Source organism: Brachyhypopomus gauderio, chromosome 15, assembly GCF_052324685.1.
Source record: "Brachyhypopomus gauderio isolate BG-103 chromosome 15, BGAUD_0.2, whole genome shotgun sequence".
In the NCBI taxonomy this organism is placed as follows: Eukaryota; Metazoa; Chordata; class Actinopteri; order Gymnotiformes; family Hypopomidae; genus Brachyhypopomus; species Brachyhypopomus gauderio.
This window is the reverse complement of record NC_135225.1, coordinates 12,638,638-12,663,400: the sequence shown is the minus strand read 5'-3', so window position 1 is coordinate 12,663,400 and position 24,763 is coordinate 12,638,638. Positions and strand designations below refer to the sequence as shown.

General features: G+C 41.5%; 1 protein-coding gene across 1 annotated transcript; it reads right to left on the bottom strand.

The window, feature by feature from the left end:
- Positions 1-931: 931 nt before the first annotated feature.
- Positions 932-24,718, bottom strand: rnf150a (ring finger protein 150a). Its single transcript, XM_076973971.1, has 7 exons — positions 24,025-24,718; positions 18,541-18,791; positions 10,914-10,985; positions 10,427-10,509; positions 9,708-9,804; positions 8,045-8,255; positions 932-3,928 (listed from the first exon to the last, which is right to left on the bottom strand). The coding sequence occupies exons 1-7, from the start codon at positions 24,470-24,472 to the stop codon at positions 3,810-3,812; spliced, it is 1,281 nt and encodes a 426-aa protein (XP_076830086.1). The 5' UTR covers positions 24,473-24,718; the 3' UTR covers positions 932-3,809.
- Positions 24,719-24,763: the final 45 nt, after the last annotated feature.

The following is a 24,763-nucleotide window of genomic DNA, read 5'->3' as shown; positions in this document are numbered from 1 at the left end:
TAATATACTGCATCTAAAACTCCCCAGAGCCCAACTCACGATCCTGCATCTGTTCCAAACCCTCGGCTATGGTGTCACATAAAAGTCCTTCTAAGGGAGTGTCTCTTAGACACCTGTTCACCTTCCAACCTCTGTCAGGAATTCCCATTACCCACAGGAAAAACAACAGTTGTTACCTGTACTGAACTTCTACGGCTTTGTCAAATGTAATGACACTGTAGAAATAAAAATGAACCAGTGAGATGTTAAACAGAGCCAGACCCTCATCATTATGTCAACTGTTATCAGGAAACAACAGCATGGTGAAGGGGCAGCTGATGAAAACCACCTGAAATGATGTAACATACTGCACAACTGATGCAGTTTTACACCACATGTAGTGTCTTCGTGTGAAGAGTATTAGGTACTGCACCATCCTTTGATAAATGCAAATATATTATTGACCGCAACAGCAGATGATTCACCTGCATTTTCTAAATCTCTTGGATACAAAACACAACACAATTGATTTGAAAAAAAAAAAAAGCGCTAACATTTTATTGTACCCCACAATCATAGACTCAAACACGTGCGACATTGTAATAGAACTGAATACAAAGACAGCCAAATATATTTACATTGTACTCTGTAACAAAATAGCAATACTATTCTGACTGTGCTGGATGCTGTAGACAAACTTTCTTTCATAGTAATCTCGAGAACCATGGCCATTTAATGGGAATAAATTAGGAACCTTTTAATCCACCCTTTGGCAATCTTAACATACCATACGCCCTTTGAGCTCTGCAGCCCTGTAAAAACATGTGCTGCAGGAATAGCGATCAGCCTGGTGATCTTTTAAAAGACTGCATGTGCTCCTTGTGCATTTCCAGATAAACGGAAAGAGGGGAAGTTCAACTGGATCCATTTAAGAGCCTTGAAACGACGAAAGATCTCAGGTATGGCATTTTGCACATGATTTAAAGTACAGGACTCCCACATTCCAAGTTGTGCAGTTCACGGCCCACCTCGTTTTTTAAAAATGTTTGAGTAAGCGCAGGCGAGAGTGTGACCATGGAGAGCGGAGCAGCAGAATCTCCAGACAAAAGCATTCTGCAGTCATTCATGAACACAGACACTTCGGTCTTAGTCCCTACGTACCACATAAAGCTTTTTGTGTTGAAGACTAACAAAGCAACACATCTAAAAGTATAAAATCCTCATGGTTCAGTGACCTCTGAACTCAGTGGGGTTGCTGTGTGTGTGTGTGTGTGTGATAGAGAATGCGAGACAACAGTGATACTTCGATATGCTGCAAATTGTGGTGTGGAGATTATCAAAGCCTTCTGGGAAATGTAGTCTAAACATACAAGGCCCTGGTGGGACCAGCAACAGTAAGAAAAACAAAATAAACAGAGAAATGCAAGTGATTGCTACAAACAAGCTCCCTCAGATCCACCTCATATTGGTTCCACTGAACACAAAAGCCTGGTTGTCTGAAGCCATGTACAGCACTGGGGAATCCTTACTGAATAAATCACTTCATCTAAGACTAAAGAGCAGTACTAAACATAAAATACAGTTAAAAAATAGATTTTTGGGGGTGTCACTTTTATCAAATTACTCATTAACACATACACATATAGTAGCTAACATAAATTACCAAACTAGCACCACACAAACCAACAGAATAACAATCACAGAATATCACATTTGGATGAATTGTGCCTCCCAATAGCTGGTTTTATATAAAACATATAAGTCAGTTAAGAGAAGTAAGGACAAAACCAACAGAGATTAAATCAATCTAAACCTCTTAGGACACATCACAGTACCTTGTGCTAACTGACCGACTGCTGGAGAAAACATACTCACTTTCTCACACACGCACGCACACACACACACACACACACACACACACACCCATGTGATTCCAAACCTCTCAATCAGTTCTTGTGTGACATAATGAGATGATTAATATAAAATAAGTACATGGTCCATCTTATACACTTTACATGGAATTGTACATAGAGAATATGGAGAAACACATATAATACTCAAAGAGAAGTATGAAAAAAACACTTGTTTTGGTTAGTGTTGCAAAACATTTGTATGTGCCTTCAAACACCTTCCACTGGCCATCAGGAATAACAGTGAGTCGATGCCTGTGCTTCTAGTTTAAGAGGTGCTTCTAGGTCAGAGGGAAGTGTTATTCCAACAAAATAAGGAAGATTCTTGGGAAAGAAAAGGAAAATTAAGACAAAAACTAATTCAAACAGAAATGGATAAAAACAGGAAAATATGATTAATCTACGTCACCAAATTTTGTACTGACTGTAAACAGGGTCTTTGATTATTATTATTAGCTTTTTTTAGTTTTTTTTTTAGAAAAATAAACTTTGATATTAAAATAAAAAGTCCTTCATCAGACTTTCATTCTCCTGTATGCCATGTGCAATAAAAAGTGATTTGTGGTTTTGTGCTATTTTTTTTTAGAGCAAACCTATCAAGTTCTGACGCACTCACACCATACATTCATGCTACAGATCCGACTCACTGACATGCTTATATATCAAAAAGGAACAAGGGTACAGTTTGATTGCAGTCACCCACCTGGCCAAGCACCTCAACCTGACCTAGGAAAGAAGAGATGGATTGTCGGGGACTGGCCCCAGCTCCGCTGTCTCGTACAGCGAGCTTTGGACAGAAACAGCAGAAGTATGCACAGCTCTCACTAAAAGCTCCAGTTTGTCGAACACAACATTCATGGCGCTGAGGGGAAAAAAAAACCCTCCATTGTCGTGTGCACCAATGTAGGGTGAACTCTGGCAAAATTCACCTGCACCAGCTCAGGCACCACTCCTGAAGACACAAGCCCTCTGTCAGCTCCGTAACGGAGAACACGGATGAGGAAAAGACTGGGAAGACTCATGAATTTGCAAGCAAGCTACGTGATTTTCAGACAGTGCTTTCAGGCAGAGCCTATAGCAGCCTTGTCTAATTTCTACTATAAACCAAAGCCAACGTCAGACTTCCAACACAAAAACACCATCAAGAAGAGTGAACGGAAGTTGTCAGAATAATCGATGTCATGGAAGTATTTCAACATACATTTTCTCAGTCACAGCAGTCCATGTACAAATAGCGACTGATTGTCGAAGACGCCGAAGCTTTCTACTTTCTTTAAATGTACTTCTCTCTGCAATGATAAACAGAGGTCCCTGACAGCATGGCGGAAGATCTGTCTGACACAGCCAAACTCGAAAGATGAGCATTCCAACGACATCTCAAAGAAGAGCTGAGTGACATGGGGGTGCTGGACCAGGTCGGAATGTGAGTTCTGCCAAGGCTTACTATGCACTGCTTCTCACACTTAAAGCAAATGCAGTAGATCATTCACATTTATAGATTTGTAAATATAAATATAAAGATTTTTTGAGATATATTTGCGTATGTTGGCAGTGATCCAAGAAGGAAATTAAGAGTCATAACCTCCACAGAGTTTGAGGAGTTGATCTGCTATAGAACTTTCAGAAAACGTGTACGGAGGAGAACAGACTAGACCAAGCTGGCCAAAGAAAGCAAGCAAAGCAGACCTTTAGTGGGTGAAGGAACCCTCCAGTGAGAGCTGATGAGGCCATGGGGGACAGTAAATGAGATTGCACATCACTGATGCTATATTGCTTATGTTCTTTTTCTACCTAGTTTTTTCCTCCATCAATCGTGTTCCCTGTTGGGGCTCTCTAAGACGTTCTGGAGATTTCTCTCTAAGAAGTTCTGGAGGTTTGTCTCTCTCTGGAAGATGTTTCTGGAGCAGCGAGATTCTCCCCTCAGGACTTGGCCTCCTCCTGCTCGGCTTCAGCAGAAAGCTCGATGTCTGAGAAGACCACTTCCGCGGGCAGGATGAGAGAGGTGTCCGAGTCGCTGCTCAGAGGGGGCTGGTGCTCGCCTAGACGAGGGAATACACAATCACAGAAACATGCAACTGTCAACCAGGCAAGAAACAAAATGGAATCAGATTTTAATGACTGTAAGTCAACCAAACACAAACAAGCCAGATGCACAGCAGGTGGCAAAAAGCTGGAACTGTAATGCAAGGAGGTTTCAAATTAATTAATAGGAATATGCCCGAGTTTGGCTTCTTTAAACTTGCCAAGTAACAGGAGTTTGTACTTGACCTGTACTTCATCAGGTAGCATGGTGCAAAATGCTTAACCACACTGTGTGTAGAGATTTTATGTAACCTCAAAACAGACGTACGTTTATACATGTATATTTAGATAGAGCACAGCAGATCATTCAATGTTAGAAACTACATAAGTAAATGTATCTGAGATTATTTAACGACTCGACCTTCCTTTGGGACAAATAGGAGAATGAGGCCAGACTCTGGGCCTGCAGTTTGAATGCTAACTGGGTCACAGACATTTCCCCTGCCGGATCACCTCTTATGTGCAAATAAGATATTAAACATTTCTGGGAGGACTCACTACATTTAGGGTGACAATTACATTTGTGAAGATTAGATTTTTCTCCAACATTTACCTCTAAAATAAAAAAGAAATGTATATGTAAACCAAACTGAAACTGTATTATTATCACAAGCTCACACTACTAGTGCAGAAGTAATCAATCTAAATGAACACAAAACATCTGCTGATACGTTTTGGAAAATTTACACCAATTCAATTTTTTTCATTAAACTATTTGACTACAATTTGATCATGGCTTCCCCTACCCCCGATAGCATCTGAACTGGTATTAAATACAGATCTGATGTTCATTCTAAATTAAAGCACAGCAGTAATGGGAGTGTAATAATGGCAGAGTCTGATCAGAGGGAACGTGCCGAATGAGGACACGTCCTCTTCTGCCTGAGCCAAAAACGTCTTGTGACCTACATTGCCATGACCCAAAATACTGGAACATAAACAGGACATGTGGACCCAAGGGAACAGGAAGGCATGGATGGACTGTAATCACAGGCATGCATGAGGAGACGCCAGCCAGACACTGAAGTGCAGTGAGTCCAGGAGAAATCTGGACAAGTTCGATCTCATTTAAAGAATTTCCAAAGTCGGCTTAACATTTTTTGCATGCACATTTGGAACATGACGGATAACCTTCTAGTTTCAGATGTTCTTCACCCTCTCCTTATTATACAAACAAAGCAGAAAATTATGCAAGCTAGGTTATGTAATGAACTGAAGTAATGCCTGGGTAAAATGGTCAAATCACTTCAAAGTATTGCTGGGAATCTGTAACAGCTTTCCTGTTTTGTCAAGTGCAGAATTCAGCCACTAGAGGCCAAACATGAGCTATAGTAACATTCAAAAATACACTCAAAATATAAAACCTAAAGATATCTGCATAAGCCTTTTGCTTAGGCGTGTCGCTTTAAGTCCAAAGTATCTATTTCCACAATACCATGGTCTCTAAATGGAGTCACCTTTTTAAATATTCCATTTTCACTGGGTATCATCAAGTAAAAATAGATTAAGTAAGAGCAACATCCGCCTGGTTCCAGAAAAGAGGTCCAGCGAGGAGCTTTGGGAGAATGATACAGAGCTCATTATCTTAGCAAGCATTCCAACGATGATCTCGGTGCACACAACGGTGTGGTAACGCATGTGATCCCTGCTCTCAGCTGCTGGGCCGTAGTCTCAGGAAACCGTGTCCTCGTGAAAGTGCAGGGCAGAGAGCGACCCGACAGGGATGCTGCCCTGGTTCCTCACCAGGACAGACAGGCTACTGAGTTAATGGTTGAAGATATGATAACACACTGTGGTCACCGCTAGCAACCACAGCAGACTGTAAAGTGTTACGGCAAAGCCACTAGAATGGACCTGAAGGAAGAGCCCAGATGTTCTCGAAAACATTACAAACATTCACAAAATGGTGAAGATCCATCCAAATGCCGAAATGATCCCAGCTACATGCTCTTCTCAGCATGCACACAGACACACAGCACTAGTCAGTTTAGAATATTTTTGTAAGTCAAAAGCAGTTGTGTAATCTGGAAGCCACAGGACCATATGCGACCAATAACCCATAAATAAAACAGACTTACTTACAGGATGTTTTCTCGATGCTCGTAGCAGTAAGAGCTCATGAGAGGAAAGAAGCTAACAGACGTTACTGCTTTCTGAGATTTTATTTTACCACTTTAATCTTCTCCACAGCTCCTAGTGTACATGTTGGCTTCAAAGAGATACAATTTTCAGTGCTTATGTGAACCTAGTTGCAGATCCAGTGTCCCTCTTCCTTGTTGCTATTAAGCTTGAGATGAGCCCAGGCTTCAGATCTGGTTCAAAAAACCAGGAGAAGGCTTCGGAGAACCCACTGACTGAAGCACTGTGGGGCCCAAGGAATGAGCTCTCAGACAGAGATAGAGAGAGGTAGAGGTAAAGCTCACTGCAGTGTCCTCCGACGAATGTGAAGCAGTGGGTACAAAGGTACGATTCACCCTCTCTGTGGTACAGTGTGTGCGCTAGTGTAGCCCTGTGAGTCGAACCTGCTTGAACTGGAATCCAGGAAGTTGCCCAGGCCAACGTAAACACGCTGCAGAAAGGGCTGCATAAACCTCGGCATGCTGGCAGGAGAGAGGCAGCGGAGAGAGTCGAGCTGCAAAGTTGTGGGGTGATCTGGGGTGATCAGGGGTGATCATGGGTGAAGCATAAAGCCCGTGCTGCAGCAGCTGACAGATGGTTACCAACGGCTATTTGAACAAACTGTGCTGAAGTGTGTACGCTGGCAGAGGTAAATGTGGCTTGTGTGACAGTGGGGTGAATGAACTTTGGATGAGTGGTTCTTCAGCCCAAAAAACTGTATCAACTGTTATCCCTAAAGCTTAGGAACACACATACACATATATTTGGTGACCATTTTGACTTTTGATTAGCTCTTGCTTTTTTTTTGTAAGTTTGTTATATCTTTGCAGATGTTGTGAGTATTGTTTGAGCAGACAAGCATAGTTGTCAGAGTTAAACCTAGAGTTGTCAGAGTTAAATGTAGCCAAAACATCCTCAAAGTACAAGTGAAGTTTTAGAAATTTCCTGTAAACTCTGGCATTTGTTTTCAATATTGTTGCAATCCCACAGTACATTGAATCAATTAAAGGTTCCTGAGGCAACACCAGCTGCAGCTAGCAGTGGTTGTGGTGTCAGTAGTGGTGGTGGTAGTTATGGTGTTAGTAGTTGTGGTGGTTGAGGTGTCAGTTGTGGTAGTGGTGGTTGTGGTGTTGTCATTAGAGGTACTAGTGGCTGGTTGTGGTGTCAGTAGTAGTGGTGCTAGTGGTGGTTGTGGTACCAATAGTGGTGGTGGTAGCAGTGGTTGTGGTGTCAGTTGTGGTGGTGGTAGTTGTGGTGGTTGAGGTGTCAGTTGTGGTAGTGGTGGTTGTGGTGTTGTCATTAGAGGTACTAGTGGCTGGTTGTGGTGTCAGTAGTAGTGGTGCTAGTGGTGGTTGTGGTGTCAGTAGTAGTGGTGCTAGTGGTGGTTGTGGTACCAATAGTGGTGGTGGTAGCAGTGGTTGTGGTGTCAGTTGTGGTGGTGGTAGTTGTGGTGGTTGAGGTGTCAGTTGTGGTAGTGGTGGTAGAGGTGCTAGTGGATGGTTGTGGTGTCAGTAGTAGTGGTGCTAGTGGCGGTTGTGGTGTCAGTAGTATTGGTGCTAGTGGCGGTTGTGGTGTCAGTAGTGGTGGTGGCAGTGGTGGCTGTCGTGTGCATAGTGGTGCTAGTGGTTGGTTGTGGTTTCAGTAGTGGAGGTGCAAGTAGCTGGTTGTGGTGGTAGTTGTTGTGGTGTCAGTAGCGGTGGTGGTGGTAGTGGTGTTTGTGTTGTCAGTAGTGGTGGTGGTAATTGTGGTTTTGGTATCAGTAATGGTGGTGGTAGTGGTGCTATGGGCTGCTTGTGGTGTCAGTAGTGGTGGTGGCAGTGGCCGTTGTGGTGTCAGTAGTAGTGGTGGTAGTGGTGTTTGTGGTGTCAGTAGTGGTGGTGGTAGTGGTGTTTGTGGTGTCAGTAGTGGTGGTGGCAGTGGTGCTAATGGCTGATCGTGAGCAGATGGGAACTCACTGCTGGCGATGTGGCGTCCATCTGCAAGCTGCGTGAGGGAGTCGGGCTCAGGGTGCACGTGAGACAGACCTGCCGTCCTGGTAGCAGGGTGGAGATCTGCAGAGCTCTCACCCGTGGACACCTCGCTGGCAGTCGGCACGACGTTGGCAGCAGGTCCCCCCAGTGACAGCTCGTAGTCGGGAGGGAGGTCGTCAGAGCAGTCGGCGTTCGGCTGTGAGCAAAATCCAAATGCAAGTTAATAGCTCTTTCAGTGGTGTTTATTCACATGGTAAAATTACAGCAGTCGTTTCATAGATTGGATAATACTTGTTTCATGGTGACACCTATTCAGCCCCAGCTAAAATGCTAAGTAAATCCATGTAACCCAGAGATACAGCAGATCACTTTCAAGCAGGTGGGACATTGCTTGGACTGCAATGAGGTCATGGCAGGGGGGTGGGGACAGTTAAATATATTTAAATAGAGCTTTTTATAATAAGCGTTGTCATAAAGGAACTTTACAGATGTCTGGTTCCAAGCCCCCAGTGAGAAATCTTAAAGAGACATTGGCAAGGGAAAACTCCCTAAATCATGAAGAAGAAAGCTCATAAGAACCAAGACCCTGGACAGCACATGAAGGACATTAATAAACAACAAGTTTAAACATAAACTATAGACACACAGCAGAAAAAAACGCAAATCACACGCAGAGTCCGGGAAACCTCATTAAGGGGTTATGCTGTTCACATGTGAAATTCAAACCGTAAAATTAGTGCATGTCATAGGGAAACTACAGCAGATAAATTAGTTTCCTGGTCTGTATTTGATGTCTGAAACCCATCTGAACTATGAACTTTTGTCATTACGCAAGCCTTAAACAAAGGGCGTATGGTTCAGGCTGAGAAAGGAAACATCTCCCTAGGAGTCTGTTTGAGCATGTTGAACTGCTTGAACATGTTGAATTATTTTGAGAAACAAACAGGGTGATGCAAAATTATGGCAGGACTCTTACTTTAGGAATTTGAACTTTTATACATCTGGTTCTGACAACCTCACTGCAAAAGTATTTTGGATGAACTCAAGCATAGGAGGGAGCCCCCCTCTACACTCACAGTGATAGTGCTTTACTCACAGTACTTTACTTAACAGTGTTTTACTCACAGTGCTTTTACTCACAGTGATTTGCTCACTTGCCTGAGCTGGTGCACAGTTCTATAATCTGCTCAGAGACCATTCCTGCAGCCCTTTACCCTTAGATTACATATGCATAATGGCACTTTTCTTAAACTCTTTCAGACCGTCAGGCTATTTAGTGATCAAGTCATAACTGATAAAACTTAAACATCACAGGAATTGACTGAAATGCCAGAACTGAAAACTTGCCGTCTTGTACGGCTGCAAACCGAAGTACATTGATATCTCCAATTTGACAGTGCTACACTGCGAGCTGTAGATTGACCTGCTCCTGCCAGAGACACAGCTGCAGGCCTACATCCCGCCTACGAGCTCAAATGACAAGCTCAATAGCCAATCGCATTTCTGGGGGAATCAACTGAACCCAACGCCAACCGTCTGTGGCTGTATCACTTCCAGTGGAGTCCAACTAAGTGATATAGTGCATGTCTGGGAGTTGCAGAAGCCATAGTGAACAGAGAGAAAGGATCCAGGAGTGATCCGGGCTTACGGGGATGCCGAGAGCTTTCAGGATGTTCATCTTGCACATGGGGCAGGTCCTGTGGTCCTGCAGCCAAGGGTCCACACAGTTCTTATGGAAGACATGACTGCCAAAAACAGCAGAGTTAGTGTGAGTGTGTGAGTCCAGCCTGTGTTGACACCCCTCTCCTTATACTGATAGCACTCTCTTGCTGACTAAGTTATATCTGCTTGGATGCAAATCTTTCAAGAGTTCTGCTTGATAAAGAAGTGGTAATATTTATCTTAAAAATGAATGATTAAATCAAATAAAGAAATCCCCATTATAAATCAGGTCCCAGTGTGGAGCCAGAAACCCTAGAATGTGGGCCACTTTACTACAATGCTCACTACACATTGGTCTATACTCACTACACATTCGATTGGTCGTCAACCACAATATCCAGCTAACAGCAGTCCACTGATAAAGAGTTGGAATATGGCCAGCACTCATTTATGACAATATATGTGCTATAGTCTCTAACAGTTCCGTGCAAGGTATTTTGAATTAACAAACTGATCTAATAATGTGGGTGGAAAGTATTTGCAGCCAACGAAAAATACTTCAAAATTAAGAATCATTCATAATAATACTTTATATTACTGAAACTGTAACGGAAACCCTCTTTAAATATGCTATATGTGAGAAAAGACGATTCCCGGATGATTCTGACATGCCTGTTACTTTGAGATAGCCAAGCTCAGTCTTACCGGCAGGGCAGTATCCTTACAACATCATTGGGCTTGTAGCCTTCAATGCACACCGCACAGTTGTCAAAATCTGACTCCGTTTCCTAGAAACAAGAGCCACAGGGGCACTGCCGTGAGCGTGTCTGTGTGTGTGCGAGTGTGCGTGTGTGTTTTGTCGCTAATGTAGGTTTCCCAGTAAAGAAAAATCCATGAGTCATGTTTAAAGAGAACCTTGGCAGGAGATGCCAGTAGCCCCTTTAAACAATACACAATGTAGTATTCCTTATGCTCAGGATAAACTATAAGAGTAATTATTTTCTTTAGATCATCTTCAACGCTAGATCTCAAAGGTAAAAAATGCAGTGTCTTCCACAGTACACTTGTTTAAAGAAGGCTATGTGAGTGCAGATTAAGACACAGTTAAGCCTAAAGTGTAGCACCAAACCAGGGAGGGGCTGCTGTAAGAGTTGAAAGGAACAGTGATGTTGAGAGGTGATGGTCAGGTAACCTTGTCCCCCTTGCGGATGGTCCTCACTTGTAGCTTGCTCAGGGCTTTCTTGGCAGCATCTCCCAGTCGACGCTGAAGAACAAAATAAATAATAATAATATAAAAAAATTTATCACAAGAATCAGCATCCAGGAACAGTGCTAACATTGAGTCATTTGGTGTCTCTGTAAAACCAGACTAAACCAGTGGTGTCAAATTCCAGTACTGGAAAAGCAACTGTTGCCTTACACTCAACTATTCAACTGAAGAAAGAACCAGGCAAACACTGTGAGTCTGCATAGGAACGGCAGGTTTGATTGAAAATTATGTTATAAGATTTAAAGCTAATTCATGTCACCTCTTGGAGGTGAGACACATCAAAGTTTCTTCAACTATTATGTGGTACCCAGTGCAGTGTTATCAAGCAACGGAAAATGGAAAGCAACACATAGAATGAAGATTATAAATTAGGCATATTCTATCAATCCCACTGTGATCATAAAATAATGATCAATAGAATAATAAGAGGATGAATTCATAAAATTCTCAAATGATAACCTAAATAATGACTAATATTGAAAGTTAAAAATAAATAAAATAAAAAAGATAAATAAACGATATGCATAATTAGCTTGAACAAGATTACTCATCCTGAGTCCCATCAATTTGGGAAGTCACTTGAAACAAGCCGCTTCCTAAAATAATGTAGACATAATCAATTAAATAAAGGAAAGTATTAAAAGAAATACAAAGCAAAGAAATTAAAAGGACTGTTGGGAAGCAGCTACTTTTAGACGGTCCAAGCCAAATTAGAATTTGATCAAGGGAATTGACACAACGTATCTCAGCTGTTAGGACTCATGTTGGAGACTTGAGACCCATGATATGGAAAAGAGGTTCTACCAATCACTAGATTAAGGAAAATTATGCTCAAAACACATTCCACCACTAATGTTATTACAAGACTATCCGTTAAACTATCTGTCCTGAGTAGAATTATTTATTTGGGCTAAGAAAGAAAAAATTTGCAGTCTAGAAACTGTTTAGTCTTCATTATGTGAGATGGACTAACAGGGCTCACTGACTATTATAGCAGGTAATCTAATGCTGCTCTGTTGCTTCAAACAAAGGACTCTTATGGCAGTTAGAAAAAAATTGTTCTGTCATAGGTGTGCGTTTTGACAAACACACAGAGGGTGAGGTGCGCCTCTGTGTTCTGGTCCGTTTGTGATGCCAAGGCTATCAGGTACTAGCATGCTCACACAATAGCTTGACGCTCTGTACACCCAGAACAGCCCCCTTCCCTGACTATAACCACCCGATGAAAGTTATTGTGGTAAATAGGAGTTCACATACAACTCGCGCTTGATTCAACATCCTGTAATCATGTTGAAAAAAAGACCTCATGCCATTGCTCATAAAACTGCCAGATGTATTAACAATTCAGAATTCATTCATAATTGGTGAAAATGCCATGACTGTGAGACCTCAGTTTCTATTAACCAAGATGTGACCTAATAACGAATGTTGGGATTCCACTGGACTTTATTATCCTGATGGACTATTTTGTCTTCATCCGTGTGAGGGGAACTGCCTAGCTAGATATGATAATAAGCATTCAGAAGCCAGCAATCACTTTCCATCATGTCATCTTGTGTAGCATCACTCTGTTTTTCATATAGCTCCAGATTTGTTTTGGAGCATCACATTACATGTGCTTGATGCTCGAGATAGATTTACATCCCTCTTTCTTTTCTCAGGTTTGGCTTGAAGTTGTGAGACCATTATCATCGTCTTTTTCAGCTCTACCATGCTAAAGCCATATCATGTTTACACTTACCATGCTTGTGAGCTTTAATCCAAGGTTCAGTTCTGCTCTTTGGGCAGAAGTGCCAGTCAGCATCTGTCTGTTAGCTAAGACATCTGTTTCCATAGCCATTGCCCATCGACTTTTATCCTGTTTCTGACTGCTGAACAGTCAGTAGGACAAGGTCAGCATTTTGCAGTGGAGTTTCCTGTACATGTTAGATTTCCAGTGTGCTTACAACTTCCTCTTATTCATGGCCCATCAGACTCAGGACTTCTTAAGGCACCATTAAAATGGAGGTGATGTTTGGAGGTGCTGGACACACAAGCTCTCTCATTGCTGATATCTGGTACTTCCAAGATCACCCTCCAGTTGCCCCATTTGCTTGCTAGTACTTGTCAGCATGGCCTGCACTGAATGAGTACATTGCATAATTTTCTTTAGGTTCAGCATTCAACCAGAAACAAGTCTTGGTGCCATGTGGACAACTCATGTATACAACTCAATTCCATGTAATCAATAAGATCTTCTATTTGGTCATGGCTTCCCCTGTAGGAGGTCAGAAAGTTGGGCTAATTTGGTGTAAGCATCTATTTATGTTTGGCTGGAATTGCTTAAATCTGAACTCAGCTCATGGTTATCTCTGGAGTTTGTCAGACTCGTTTAGCTTAATCTGAAGGTAATAATCTCAGCTCTTGCTTGCTTTTCTCACCGAAATAGAAGAGTTTGCTTTGTATGGATAGGCTTTTCAAGTTGACTTTGTAGTGTTTGCAACTCAGAACATTAATCCCCAATGTTTACGTTTGTTGAAAATGAAAGTGCTGTTATTTTGTCAAGTGTGTTTTTGTCTTCCAGTCAGTTATCTGTGAGTCACCATGCTACAGTGGTTTTCTCAATTGACCACTCTAGTCTGTTGGATGTGCTTTTTGTTTAACAAGGACACCTCAAAATGTCTGTTGTGTTCTGTGTTCTGTCGTAATGTGCCTGGTTTGGTGTATTTCTCATCTCTGTGCATTTTATTGGAGCTGTTGATCATCTTTGTGGATTCAACACCTGCCTGATGGGATATAACGTCTGGTTATAGAGATTAAAGGGGAGGTGAGACTTGTGTTTTAAAAAGCTCTTTGGTCAACCCTAACTGGGCATTCCATCTTGCTACACTGAGTTTCTTTTGTCAGCAGGTTCCTTTGGCTTGAGTCTAACCAGGTTACTGTATTTTTTAGGACTTTATTAAAGACATTTAGACTTTTAACTAGAGTCTAAACAACTAGTAACTCTTATTAAGGAATGTCTCTGTCAGTTCTGCTCAATATGTAGACGCGTTACTGCTTAGTTTTCTGCGGTTGGGTTCTGGGCAGGTAAATTGGGCGTGCCCACACATTCCAGAACATATAACTGTATAAGGTGTAAAGACACACTAGGAAAGGTGCACCACTTCCTGTATTATGAGTTGGCGTTGGTCAGAGCAGTGTAGGTAGATGTTTTATGGTAGTTTTGTTGTTGTGGGATTTTTTTGGATCCCTTTGGTGCTGTCCTAGCCCAGACTAAATGTGTCTAGTGTGTGACTAAATGTGACTAAATAGCCCAGACAGCTGCTAAATGTTTGGCATGACCCACCAATAGACTCCTTAATGGAATATTTCTACAAGGGGGTATAGGGACATTTTTGGTGAACAGAATACATGTAAAGCAGGTTGCACTCATTTTTATACGCAAATGGGATGCCATTCTTTGATGCTGTGGTGGCATCAGCCATATTTTATGGAGTGGACTGCTGGGGTAGCAGCATCTCCACCACTGACAGGAAGAGACTGAACAGGATCATCAGGAAGTGAAGCTCTGTCCTTGGGTGTCCTCTTGACCCAGTGGAGGTGGTGGGAGACAGGATCATCAGGACTAAGCTTAAACACATGCTGAAGAACCCGTCCCACCCCATGAACTACTCTCTGACTGCACTAGCTCCTTCAGTGCCCGGCTGCTGCACCCGCGGTGCGTGAAGGAGAGATACCGCAGGTCCTTCCTTCCACACGCTGTCAGACTGTTTAACACACGTTGCTCTCAATAGCTTGTAGTTAATGTTTAACATTGCTACCAAATGCCGAACAATGTGCAATCAATACGGCACATGTGCAATATTCAGTACGTCTACGTGCAATATCTCACCATGCATCAAATTATTATATTTTGTAAACCTTTGTACATATAGATTTTTGTTTTAAATTTTTCATCTTATATATTGTTTAAGATATACTTCCTTTCTCTGTCCCTTCCTCTCTGCTGCTGTAATATTGCAAATTTCCCCGTTGTGGGATTAATAAAGGATTATCTTATCTTATCTTAAGGTAGTCCAAATATTTTCAACCTCTAAGTGCCAAGTTCTCTTACCTTACACAAAGGACAATATTCAATCTATATGCAGTAACACGTTCAGTTCTTGTTTTGCAAGCTTCCAGTTTATGGCGGTTAATGCTGATCCAACAGCTAGGAAATCATGTTGTTTCATGTTGCTTGACTTTTACATACACAGCTGTTTAGAATTTTGTTGCTGGTTTGGACACAAGAAAACTTTGGTTGTCTTTTGGCTTCATTTCTTTAAACATCTTTAATCCCAAACAACAGTTATTTTCAACCCTTTCTGACTGCACTAAGGCTTTGGTTTCTCTGATTTTACTTTTGGTTTCATGTCCCAACACAATATTGATTCTTGTGAAATGTAACACGGATCTTTAAAAGCATTATTTGTCATTCTCTGCAACTTCCAAAGCAGACACTTCATTTGATCCCAGACTTCATCAGGATGAAGGTTTAATTGACTACACCTGTCTAATTTTAGCACTGCACCTTAATAACTTGAGCCTTTGATGTACATGTTCGTTTCGTTAGTCATATGGTGTTTATGTAGGAGGGCACAGAGCTGTGTCTCTAGTTTCTAGTTTACAACTCTGGGATTACAAGCCTTGACTGGTGAGCTAGCTTCCTCCATACATAAAAAACCACAGGACAGTAAGCAGTGAGAAAACAGATGGTTATGAAGAGGCTGTATGCCCTGGGGTGAGTGTCACACACAAAGATGATGAAGTTGTTAACAAATAAAGCAGCTCCTAAACATCTACCTACATTTCAGGTAAAAACACACAAATGTTTTAATGTGTAATATACCCACAATACCCCCCAACCCCACTGCACCCACTGAGGGAAACTAGGTATTGACTATATATTGACACCACTGCTCACATTTCCATGAGTCAAAAGAGCTACACTTTGCAGTTTTTAGAAAGACCTTCTAAGGAAATATGAGAAAGAAATACAGAAAAATAAATAAAGCATATATATTAAAAAATCTAATCCAACAACAATGAATTAGATGTGTTAGAGCCATTAGGGCAGTGAGGTTAGTTAAAGCTAGAAGAAGATTAAATTAGCAAGAAACACTTGTATTCTGGTGAGACAAAAATACATTTATTATGTTCCAGGTCATTTTGACCCTTATTGTGTAAATCCACTAAAAACAGCCAACATTGAAGATAAACCTACACTGAAAAAACTAACTTGTAATATTTACTTGATAAAATCCTCGTAACAATTTTCACTAACATTTTTAAAGTAAATATTACTGCTGTAATAAGTACATTTTACTTGTAAAAATCAAGTAAATTGTACATACCACTAAACTTTACATCTCTAAATATATTAAGTGAAGGTTACTTAATTATATTGAAGGCAAAAGTTATATGTACTTAAATTAATTATGTACAGTCCATTTAGTTTTTCTTCATACATATAAAATTTGGAGTAGGGTTTACATAACTTTTTTTTTCCACGTAAAAACAGCAAGTAAATTGAACAAACTGCCAAATATATTGTTTATTACAGTATTGTTTTCTTTTTACAGTATTATTTTTCTGATACAAAACATAAATTTATATGTTACATGCTGTGAAACCAAAGGATTGCACAACATATTGTGAAGAAGCGAGAAAACTTGCTCCTTTTATTGCTGCAGCAATAACTCCAACACACACGAACAGTGTGCCACTATCACACAAGAGATGAACACTTCACTCTTATGAACACCTATATAAAACGCAATCTTACTCACCTCTCTATTCTAGCTACTAGACACGGTAACTGTGCCTAAGATGAACTCAAATGGCATTCTGGGTAGATGAATGCCTCGCCCCCTACTAAACTACAATATCTCCAGGCCTAGCCTGCGATGCTACAATGTATAAAGCTTTAAATATTCATAAAATATTCACATATTGATAAAATAAATAAAGACTTCAGCATCTAAACTACATAACTAAGATGTTAACACACTTGAACCTAAAGTACATTCAAATGATATCTACACTGTTAATACTTTAATGGTGACCATCCGTATTTCTGAAAGTAAATTGCTAATCCCAGTTAGCACAAGTTACTTTGCTAATACTTCTGTCAGGCAGGTCAATAATCCGAACTGGAAATAAACTAACATTACCTGAGTTAAGCTAATCGTTTGTTTCATTAACATGGCAGGCTCATCTCACATCTAAACATAATGTTTATTTTAAAAGTGGAAAATGTATGTTAAACTGTACGTTAAATCTCCGATGCACTCTGTGTCAAAAACGACTTGACTTGTTGACATCACTGCGCATGCGTGGATTCTGCAAGTGACCTTTTACTTGCTGTTTTCAGTTTTGCATCTCACAAAAAGAAAAAATTACAAAAATGTTGTAAATTTTACCTTGCCATTTAGACTAAAATTTACAAATGTATTTGAAGACAAACAATTACAAAGAAACACCAAGTATTGCATATAATTTTATGTGAAATTCTTAAGTAACTAGATTATTCTTTTAGATAGTACTTAAATAAACTTAATGATATTTACAAAGTCAAAAAATCGTTTTTTACAGTGTATAAGAACTTTATAATCTGGATCATCAATAGCATTGTCATCTGGCTCTGAGGGATCCACCATCTCAGAAATCTACATCACTATCCTAGTTCAGAAGCTGTGATAAAACGTCATCAGCTGTAAATTGTCTGGAGCTCATTTTTGGTGTATTTCTCAAAGAAAGGGCATGTAAAAAGTGACAAGAACAGGGGAGAAGAGTGACAAGAAAGTCACTCTTCCACACACACCTGGTTCTGATTGGCTCTTCAGAGGCATTCAAAAATAATGTAGATCAAAGAGACATGTTTATCTTAGATTTGAGCAGATAGTTTGTTACCCGCAACATCATCTTTGTATACAAACACTGTACAGACACACCAAAGATACATCTTTGTATACAGACACATCAAAGTGTCCAGATTTTACACGGACGTTCATGACCCTAGATGAGGAAAACACATAAAATATGGAAAAAAAAATAAGGATAACCTGCACTTTGATTAACACAAAAATTGAAATAGATCAAATTGACTTGCAACATAATAAAAGGGATTTTTATCGTACTGCTAAGGTACTGCTGTTATTTTCAGACTGGAGTTTAACACCACTGAGCTGTTTTAAGCCTTATACATATTTCAATATAATATCCTCTAGTAAAGACGGCTGCAGTGGCGCAAAAAGGGGGCATGCAGCGTATGCGACGCATAGGGGCTCTGCACTAGAGGGGGCGCCAAATCGATGAGATATAATACTTAATTTGTGTCCATCTTACGTTCGCCACCCCCCCCGTCAACAACTTTCGTTCGGGGGGCGCCGATAGTATGTTTGCATACACCTCAGAAAGTAAGTAATTGCACCCCTGGACGGCTGAATAGGAATTAATAGATGTTTAAGGGGCAGACATGGACAGTAAACAATGACCACCCTCAATCTGATTGCATCAAGTGCGATTGTACCTGGTTGCGGTCTCGTGCGTTTGCATAACGAAACCGCTGGATGTAATAGAAGACGAGCCAGGCCAGAGAGATGATCATGAGGACGATGAAGGAGATTGAGACGAAGACCACAGACGTGCGGCTCACGTACTTCTGCAGGTTGCGTGTGCCAATGGTGACGTGCATGGTCACAGTCACATTCTTTTCCAGCAGCGCGGCGATCTCCCGCCCCTTTGACTCTGGGATCATGATGGCCACTACATCTCCTGTTCCTGGGGACCAGGACAATATGGAGGTCATGCATTCCAAATGCACATGGTGTCACTGCCCTTCTTAAGCATTGTGAAGGGAAAGATTTGTTTCGTTTTTATTTTGTTTGGCATCTGAGCAGCAAGATGTTTCAATGAAAACATGATGAAGAAAAATAACATTTAACTGTTGCAAATGATCTCATACTTGACATACAAGTGCTGAAAAGTGTTGACTAAGAACTGTAACTATTAACAGTAGTCTGATACAAACCCAATTACAGGGGAACACTAGTCAACATCAAACAGCCTGTGTAGTTTTGCATATTAGGGCTAACGTCGCGTATCTTTGCTGATCATGTTGAGGTAAAAATAGCACTTGCTTTGCGCTGTGCTCAATGATGAATAATTAGCATCGTGCACAGCATGGCAGACATAGGGCCATCAAAGCACTGAGGATCTGGCTGATCAATCCCCATGGCAACATCCTCCGCTGCCAACTACCAATCGGGTCGTGCCCCAGCTTTCTCTCAGAATGTTGGACTGCGTCATCGGCTAACAGGAGTCTGATCCAGACTGGTGAGGTTCACACAGGTACACACTGTGGGCTTTAGGGTGACAGAACTCATCACACACTGCTACCCCCCCCCCCGCGTAGCCACTGTCCCTGTATTATCACTCTTAACTCCATCTGCAAAAATAGCATCTTTTGTCTTTTAAATAATAGCTTTCCAGGTCATTACCAAAATACTTTTCATTGTGGATTATGTGCAAGCACTGTAATGTCTGATGGCATCAATTAACCTTGCAAAAGTGCCCAGAGCACTAGAAAGCATCTATGCAAAACAGAATCAACAACATGACTGTTCTGAAACGGGACAGACAAACAGCACCCAGTCCTACAAATGAACATTCCTGCAGTAGAATTGCTGAAAAAGCTGTAAAAAAATGCAAACATAAAGCTACCTAGAACAAAAAAAAAGCGTAGCGTCTGTGGCACAGCAGCTAATAATAGCCACACTCTATTTCAGGCGCTACTGCTTCTGTGGCTCCACGGCAGGGCCTGCCAGTACTCTAATCCCTGCCTCAGGGCATCAATCAGCACGCTCCCTCTCTCCCTCTTCCGCAGGGTGCTGAGATCTTGGGTTGTTTCCAGCTCAAAGACAGACACAGAGGAGTCCCCAGAAGAGATACGGAAATGCTTCGTGCAGCCTTCCAAAAGAATAATGCATTGCTAGGGGAAGCACAAAAATAGAAGCCCTGAGGAGGGAATCAATAACACAAGGGAGACACTAATCATGACCTGGAGCACATCCAAATGTAAGAACAGGCAACAGTGTAGACTATAGGAGAGTGCCAGGCCTTCAGGACCACATACATTACGTCTCTCATTGTACGAGTGCCAACCTATGGAATTTGATTGCTTGTGGCACTCTCTGAAACTGATCCTAGGTCAGTTACTCTCACATTATAGCTGTTGTGTCAGTTCCTACCTGAGGAGGGTGTGGTGAACACATTTTGGCTGAGACCCATGGCAGCAAGCACCACATCTTTTTGAACTGTTGTGCTAAAGGCACTCACAAGAGGCGGGGCCATGCCATCCCTCCCACACTGAGGGCAGCACCAATCAACTCCCATGGACTTTCAGGAAAGGTCAGCTATGGCATCATCAGGGCTTGAACCAGTGAGCTTCAATATTGGTTCACCACTTTGGAGCCTTCAAGCTACATCTTCAATGCTTTTATGTAACATATGCCCTCAGTGTTGGAAGACCACAGCAGAGAACTAAAGGCTGAAGGAAACCCAACTACTGTGGGTGTCTCTTCACCCTGCAGAGCTACTAAACCTGACGATGAGCAACACTTAAAAATGTCATTACATGTGGTGGTCAACGTTTTTCTTGTTTTTCGTGCCTTGGATACTTTTATTGCACACAATTTTGTCATACAACAGAACACGATAGTGCAGATAGGATGTTTTATGTAAACATGGCTTTATAGCTCTTGGCCAAGTCACAGCAATGAAATCCACCGGGCCACATGTGAAACGGAAATTTTTCCAAACGCACTGCACCATCAGTGACCCCCTTCAAACCTACAGGAAGAGTCCTGTCCATTTCAGCATAATGCCAAGGCTCCTGTGTTTATGCCGTCCTATGTCACGATGAAGCTCCTTTGGCTGAGGTCCATCCTGCTGTTCATGCTTAGGGTCCCACAGCCAAAGTCTTGAGCCCTATACACCTCCACACTGATGTCACCATCAGCCTGGTCCCTGCCATGGTGAACTCCTAACTTATATGGCGCATATATATATATGGGGGGGCAGGGTCATTGTGTGATCTCAGAAGGAATGCAATACATAATTGCATTTTATTGAAGTTCTTACAAATGAATTTGTAAATTAACTTGTTACAGTTGAAACTGTTACACACTCTAAGTATTTAGGCTTTGTAACGCACTTGTAGGTAGTCCTGTAGGACTCCAGGCTGGCCTTGGTCATGACATCATTTGGACTGTTTTTTTATTTGGGCTTGAGGTAAGGTGGATTCATAAATCGTTCCTGAGACTAGCTGAGTCACATTACCATGTCCACAAAATCTGTAATGATACGCTTTGATTATGTGTAGCACACTGGGTTTCTTTGCAGAACTTCTCCAAAGAAAAAAATTCAACTGAATGTAAATTCTGCCCCATTTCAATAAAAGAGACCTTGGGGACAAATTTTTAACTGGGAAAAAAGCCACAGCAAGTGCAGCTGTCCAGTGGACTAAACATGGGATAACAGACGTAGAACAAAGCAGGCCTGTACATCACAGGTCCACACCCAAATGGTGCCCTAAACCATGCAGTCACACTTGTGAGATCAAATATACGCAGCCCTTTGGTATGCAAGATTTATATATATATATTTATATATATATTTATATATATTTAAATATAAAATATATATATATATATATATATATATATATATATATATATATATATATATATATTTATTTATATATATTTATATTATATATATTATATATATATTTTTTTTTTCTTTTTTTTTTCTTCTAACTGGGCCAATACTGGTTCGGTTCCTACCTTGGATTTTCTTCAACTGAAATGGGTATAACTGGGGACTTAATCTGGTACTACAAGCAGGGCTTTCCTTAACAAATCAAAATGAGTTAATGCTTTTCAGCTGCTGTCTGAAAATAACCTCACATTAATATTATTAGTAGGTTTATATATATGCACAGGACAACTGATAGAATTCCCAGAGTGTTCCCACAGTGGCCTGAGTATTGGTAAACAAACCACCACTGTAGGCTCTACTACATGAGCACTACCGTTCTGGCCAATATTCTGTCATTTTTCTGCCTTCTTGTTATAGCTTACTTCTTTTTTCTGGAGGAGGGATCTAATCTCCATCTCTGTTTGTTCCTGTTCATGCGACGGAACCTCTTCAGTTCTGGTTCCCTGCTTCTCTCTCTCTGTCCATCTGTTGAATCCTCTCAAGCAGTGTTGTCTGTACAGTCACTGGAGGTAGGCTGGCTGTGGCGCAAATAGCAGCAGCGTCACAGCTCCCAGATCCTCCTGTGTGTGTGCGTGTGTGTTGGGTGGAGGGGCAAGTCTTCCATCGTTCCCTTTACTATGCCAGGTCTGTCAGGTTTTTCTCCACACCTACTCATAACATTCCAATTGGGGCACCCCCATTAGTGCCTGTGCACACAGGGCCCTTAGTGCCACACTGCACAAGACGCTTCATTAAGAGCACAGCGCTCAACACTGAAGGTTTTGGAGCTCATAATGGGCTGAGCACACATCACCTGAGTCGGTTGGGTTTGGTTGTTTTTTTTGTGGCCTGTCTATGGAAGAGAAGAGCAGTGTAAAGAAAAGATTTGAGAACCACTAGGGCAGAGGGGGAGAGAGAGAGAGAGAGAGAGAGAGAGAGAGAGAGAGAGAGAGAGAGAGAGAGAGAGAGAGAGAGAGAGAATCAAGCTCACAGGATGAAGCAGTCTCTTGTGTATCCTGTTAATCACCATGGAGATGGCAATAAAGTGATATGTGAAAACAGAAGGCAGCACTTTGATGGTGACAGTAATGGCAGCTCAGGACACTGCACCTGCGTCTCCACTGTCTCATACGCAGTGCTTTGTTGAAGAGAAAGTTGGCTTGCGAGTTTCGCAAGTTATATGTGTAGCCTGGTCTCAATAGCTAATTACTACATGTTTTATAAAACATCATTCAAAACATTCAAATAATGCGAACAAGATACAATTTGCCCTGTGCTGTTAGGTCACATGGTCGTCCCAGTCTATCCACTTGGCCACACCGACACAGTACAGTTCATCCTGGATTCTGAAGTTCACTGAAGGATCACTGGCTGCTTTTAATACAGATTCTGGTGGAAACTATATGAAAAAGGTCCTGGTTGAGTCCAGCACAATCAGTATTCTGACATCCAGAAACTACAGTTCCCTGGAGTCACCTACTAATCAGTGTAAACTGAGTCGAAGAAGAACTGAGCCATAGGAAAGCACTAAAATCCATGTAAGTACAATGAAACGCTACATCCCATAAGACTGGACATACATTAAATAACTACAGAATGGCCTTCCTACCTCAGGGTAGCTTCTTAACTGTGAGAGAAAAAAATCTTAGTAGTGTTCTCCAATGCTGAGTTGTTCCAACACACTTGGCTCAACTGGTAAAGCAACACATTTCATCAGACAAAACTTTAACAAGCTGAACTGAGAGCTAATGACTAGCAGGAATAGTAAATGGTGGTGACCACAAAAGGCCCTTCATGTTGTGGACTTCTGTTTTAGATCATGGACACGTCGGTGAGCATACTGCGTCAGCAGGTAATGGTCAGTAGATGGCGGTTAGATTGTGGATAGTAATTTTCTTGCGTGTATGCCACTGGTTATGTTAAAATATTTTGCGGCCAATTGCTGCGCGTGAAGGAAACGCTCTCCAATATTGCATGTTTTAATTATTGAGCCCATCGACTGCACATCTGGTACGCAGGTGTCCGCTGGAAAGTCAAAGGGCGGAGGTGTAAAGACACGGTCGTTTCTTCAAATCGATGGATAATGGTACAGAATATGGCCAAATAAGCAGCAAGTCAAGGCTTAACCAAAGACACAAGACGCTAACTTATAAGGAAAAGTGCGTTATAGGGTTAGGAAGATTTGATATATATAGGCCTTGGCAAATAAACTTATAAACAAATACGAGTTACCAGCACTATTACACTTTCTTACCTTGATAAGGCATAGTTATTGTCTCATTGGAATTGCTTGATCCTACATTGAATATGACAGCTGCAGACGCGTTGAGGTTTGCTGCAAGTCGTATTTTTTCTCTGAATGTGCAGTTTCCTCTGGCTATCAATGCTATCCAGGGACTGTTATGAGGGGGTGACGGAAATTTAGTGTTCAAGTCACAAGCCTGCCTGTCTTGCACAGGCATCAGCACCAGACCCCGTGCCTCCCTTTTGGGAGAGTGTTCACCGTAACGCCCGCATTCCGTCTTATCCGTTCTGATTTCTGAAGTCACAGGATCCACATAGGTTATATTAACGAAGGCGGTGTACCATTCCTCTTTCTCGGCCACGGTAAAATCCAGACAAAGCAAATGCACAAAACAGAAAGACAGTAACCATGTAGACAACGCCAGGCTGCGACAGGTTTGGATGAGGGACATTGCCATAATTCTACGGATGGTAACCGGTTGCCCCTCTGCCAAGCTAACCAGTCAACTAAGTCAGATATCTTACAGACTAGGGACGAAAAATTACGCTTCCCAACTAACTGTTCCAGTCAAAATATTTTTATGGCACTTTTCTCAAAACATGAAAAACACTATTTTAATACAAAAACCCAAACATCTGATATCAGAATCGCTAGATGTTAGCTAAATAGTTACACCCCGTTCGCTTGGCCCACTCTACTGTTGTGACTGAACTGCAGCCGATGTTGCCAGTTATTTCACCTAGTCCGA

Excerpts from the sequence above, each read along its gene's own strand:
- rnf150a (XM_076973971.1), bottom strand. The coding sequence starts at position 24,472 with ATGGCAATGTCCCTCATCCAAACCTGTCGCAGCCTGGCGTTGTCTACA. Across the intron at positions 10,986-18,540 it reads ACGCACGAGACCGCAACCAG|CGTCGACTGGGAGATGCTGC; the intron begins GTACAATCGCAC and ends TTTGTTCTTCAG. Across the intron at positions 3,929-8,044 it reads TGGACGCCACATCGCCAGCA|GCGAGCACCAGCCCCCTCTG; the intron begins GTGAGTTCCCAT and ends TCCCTCGTCTAG.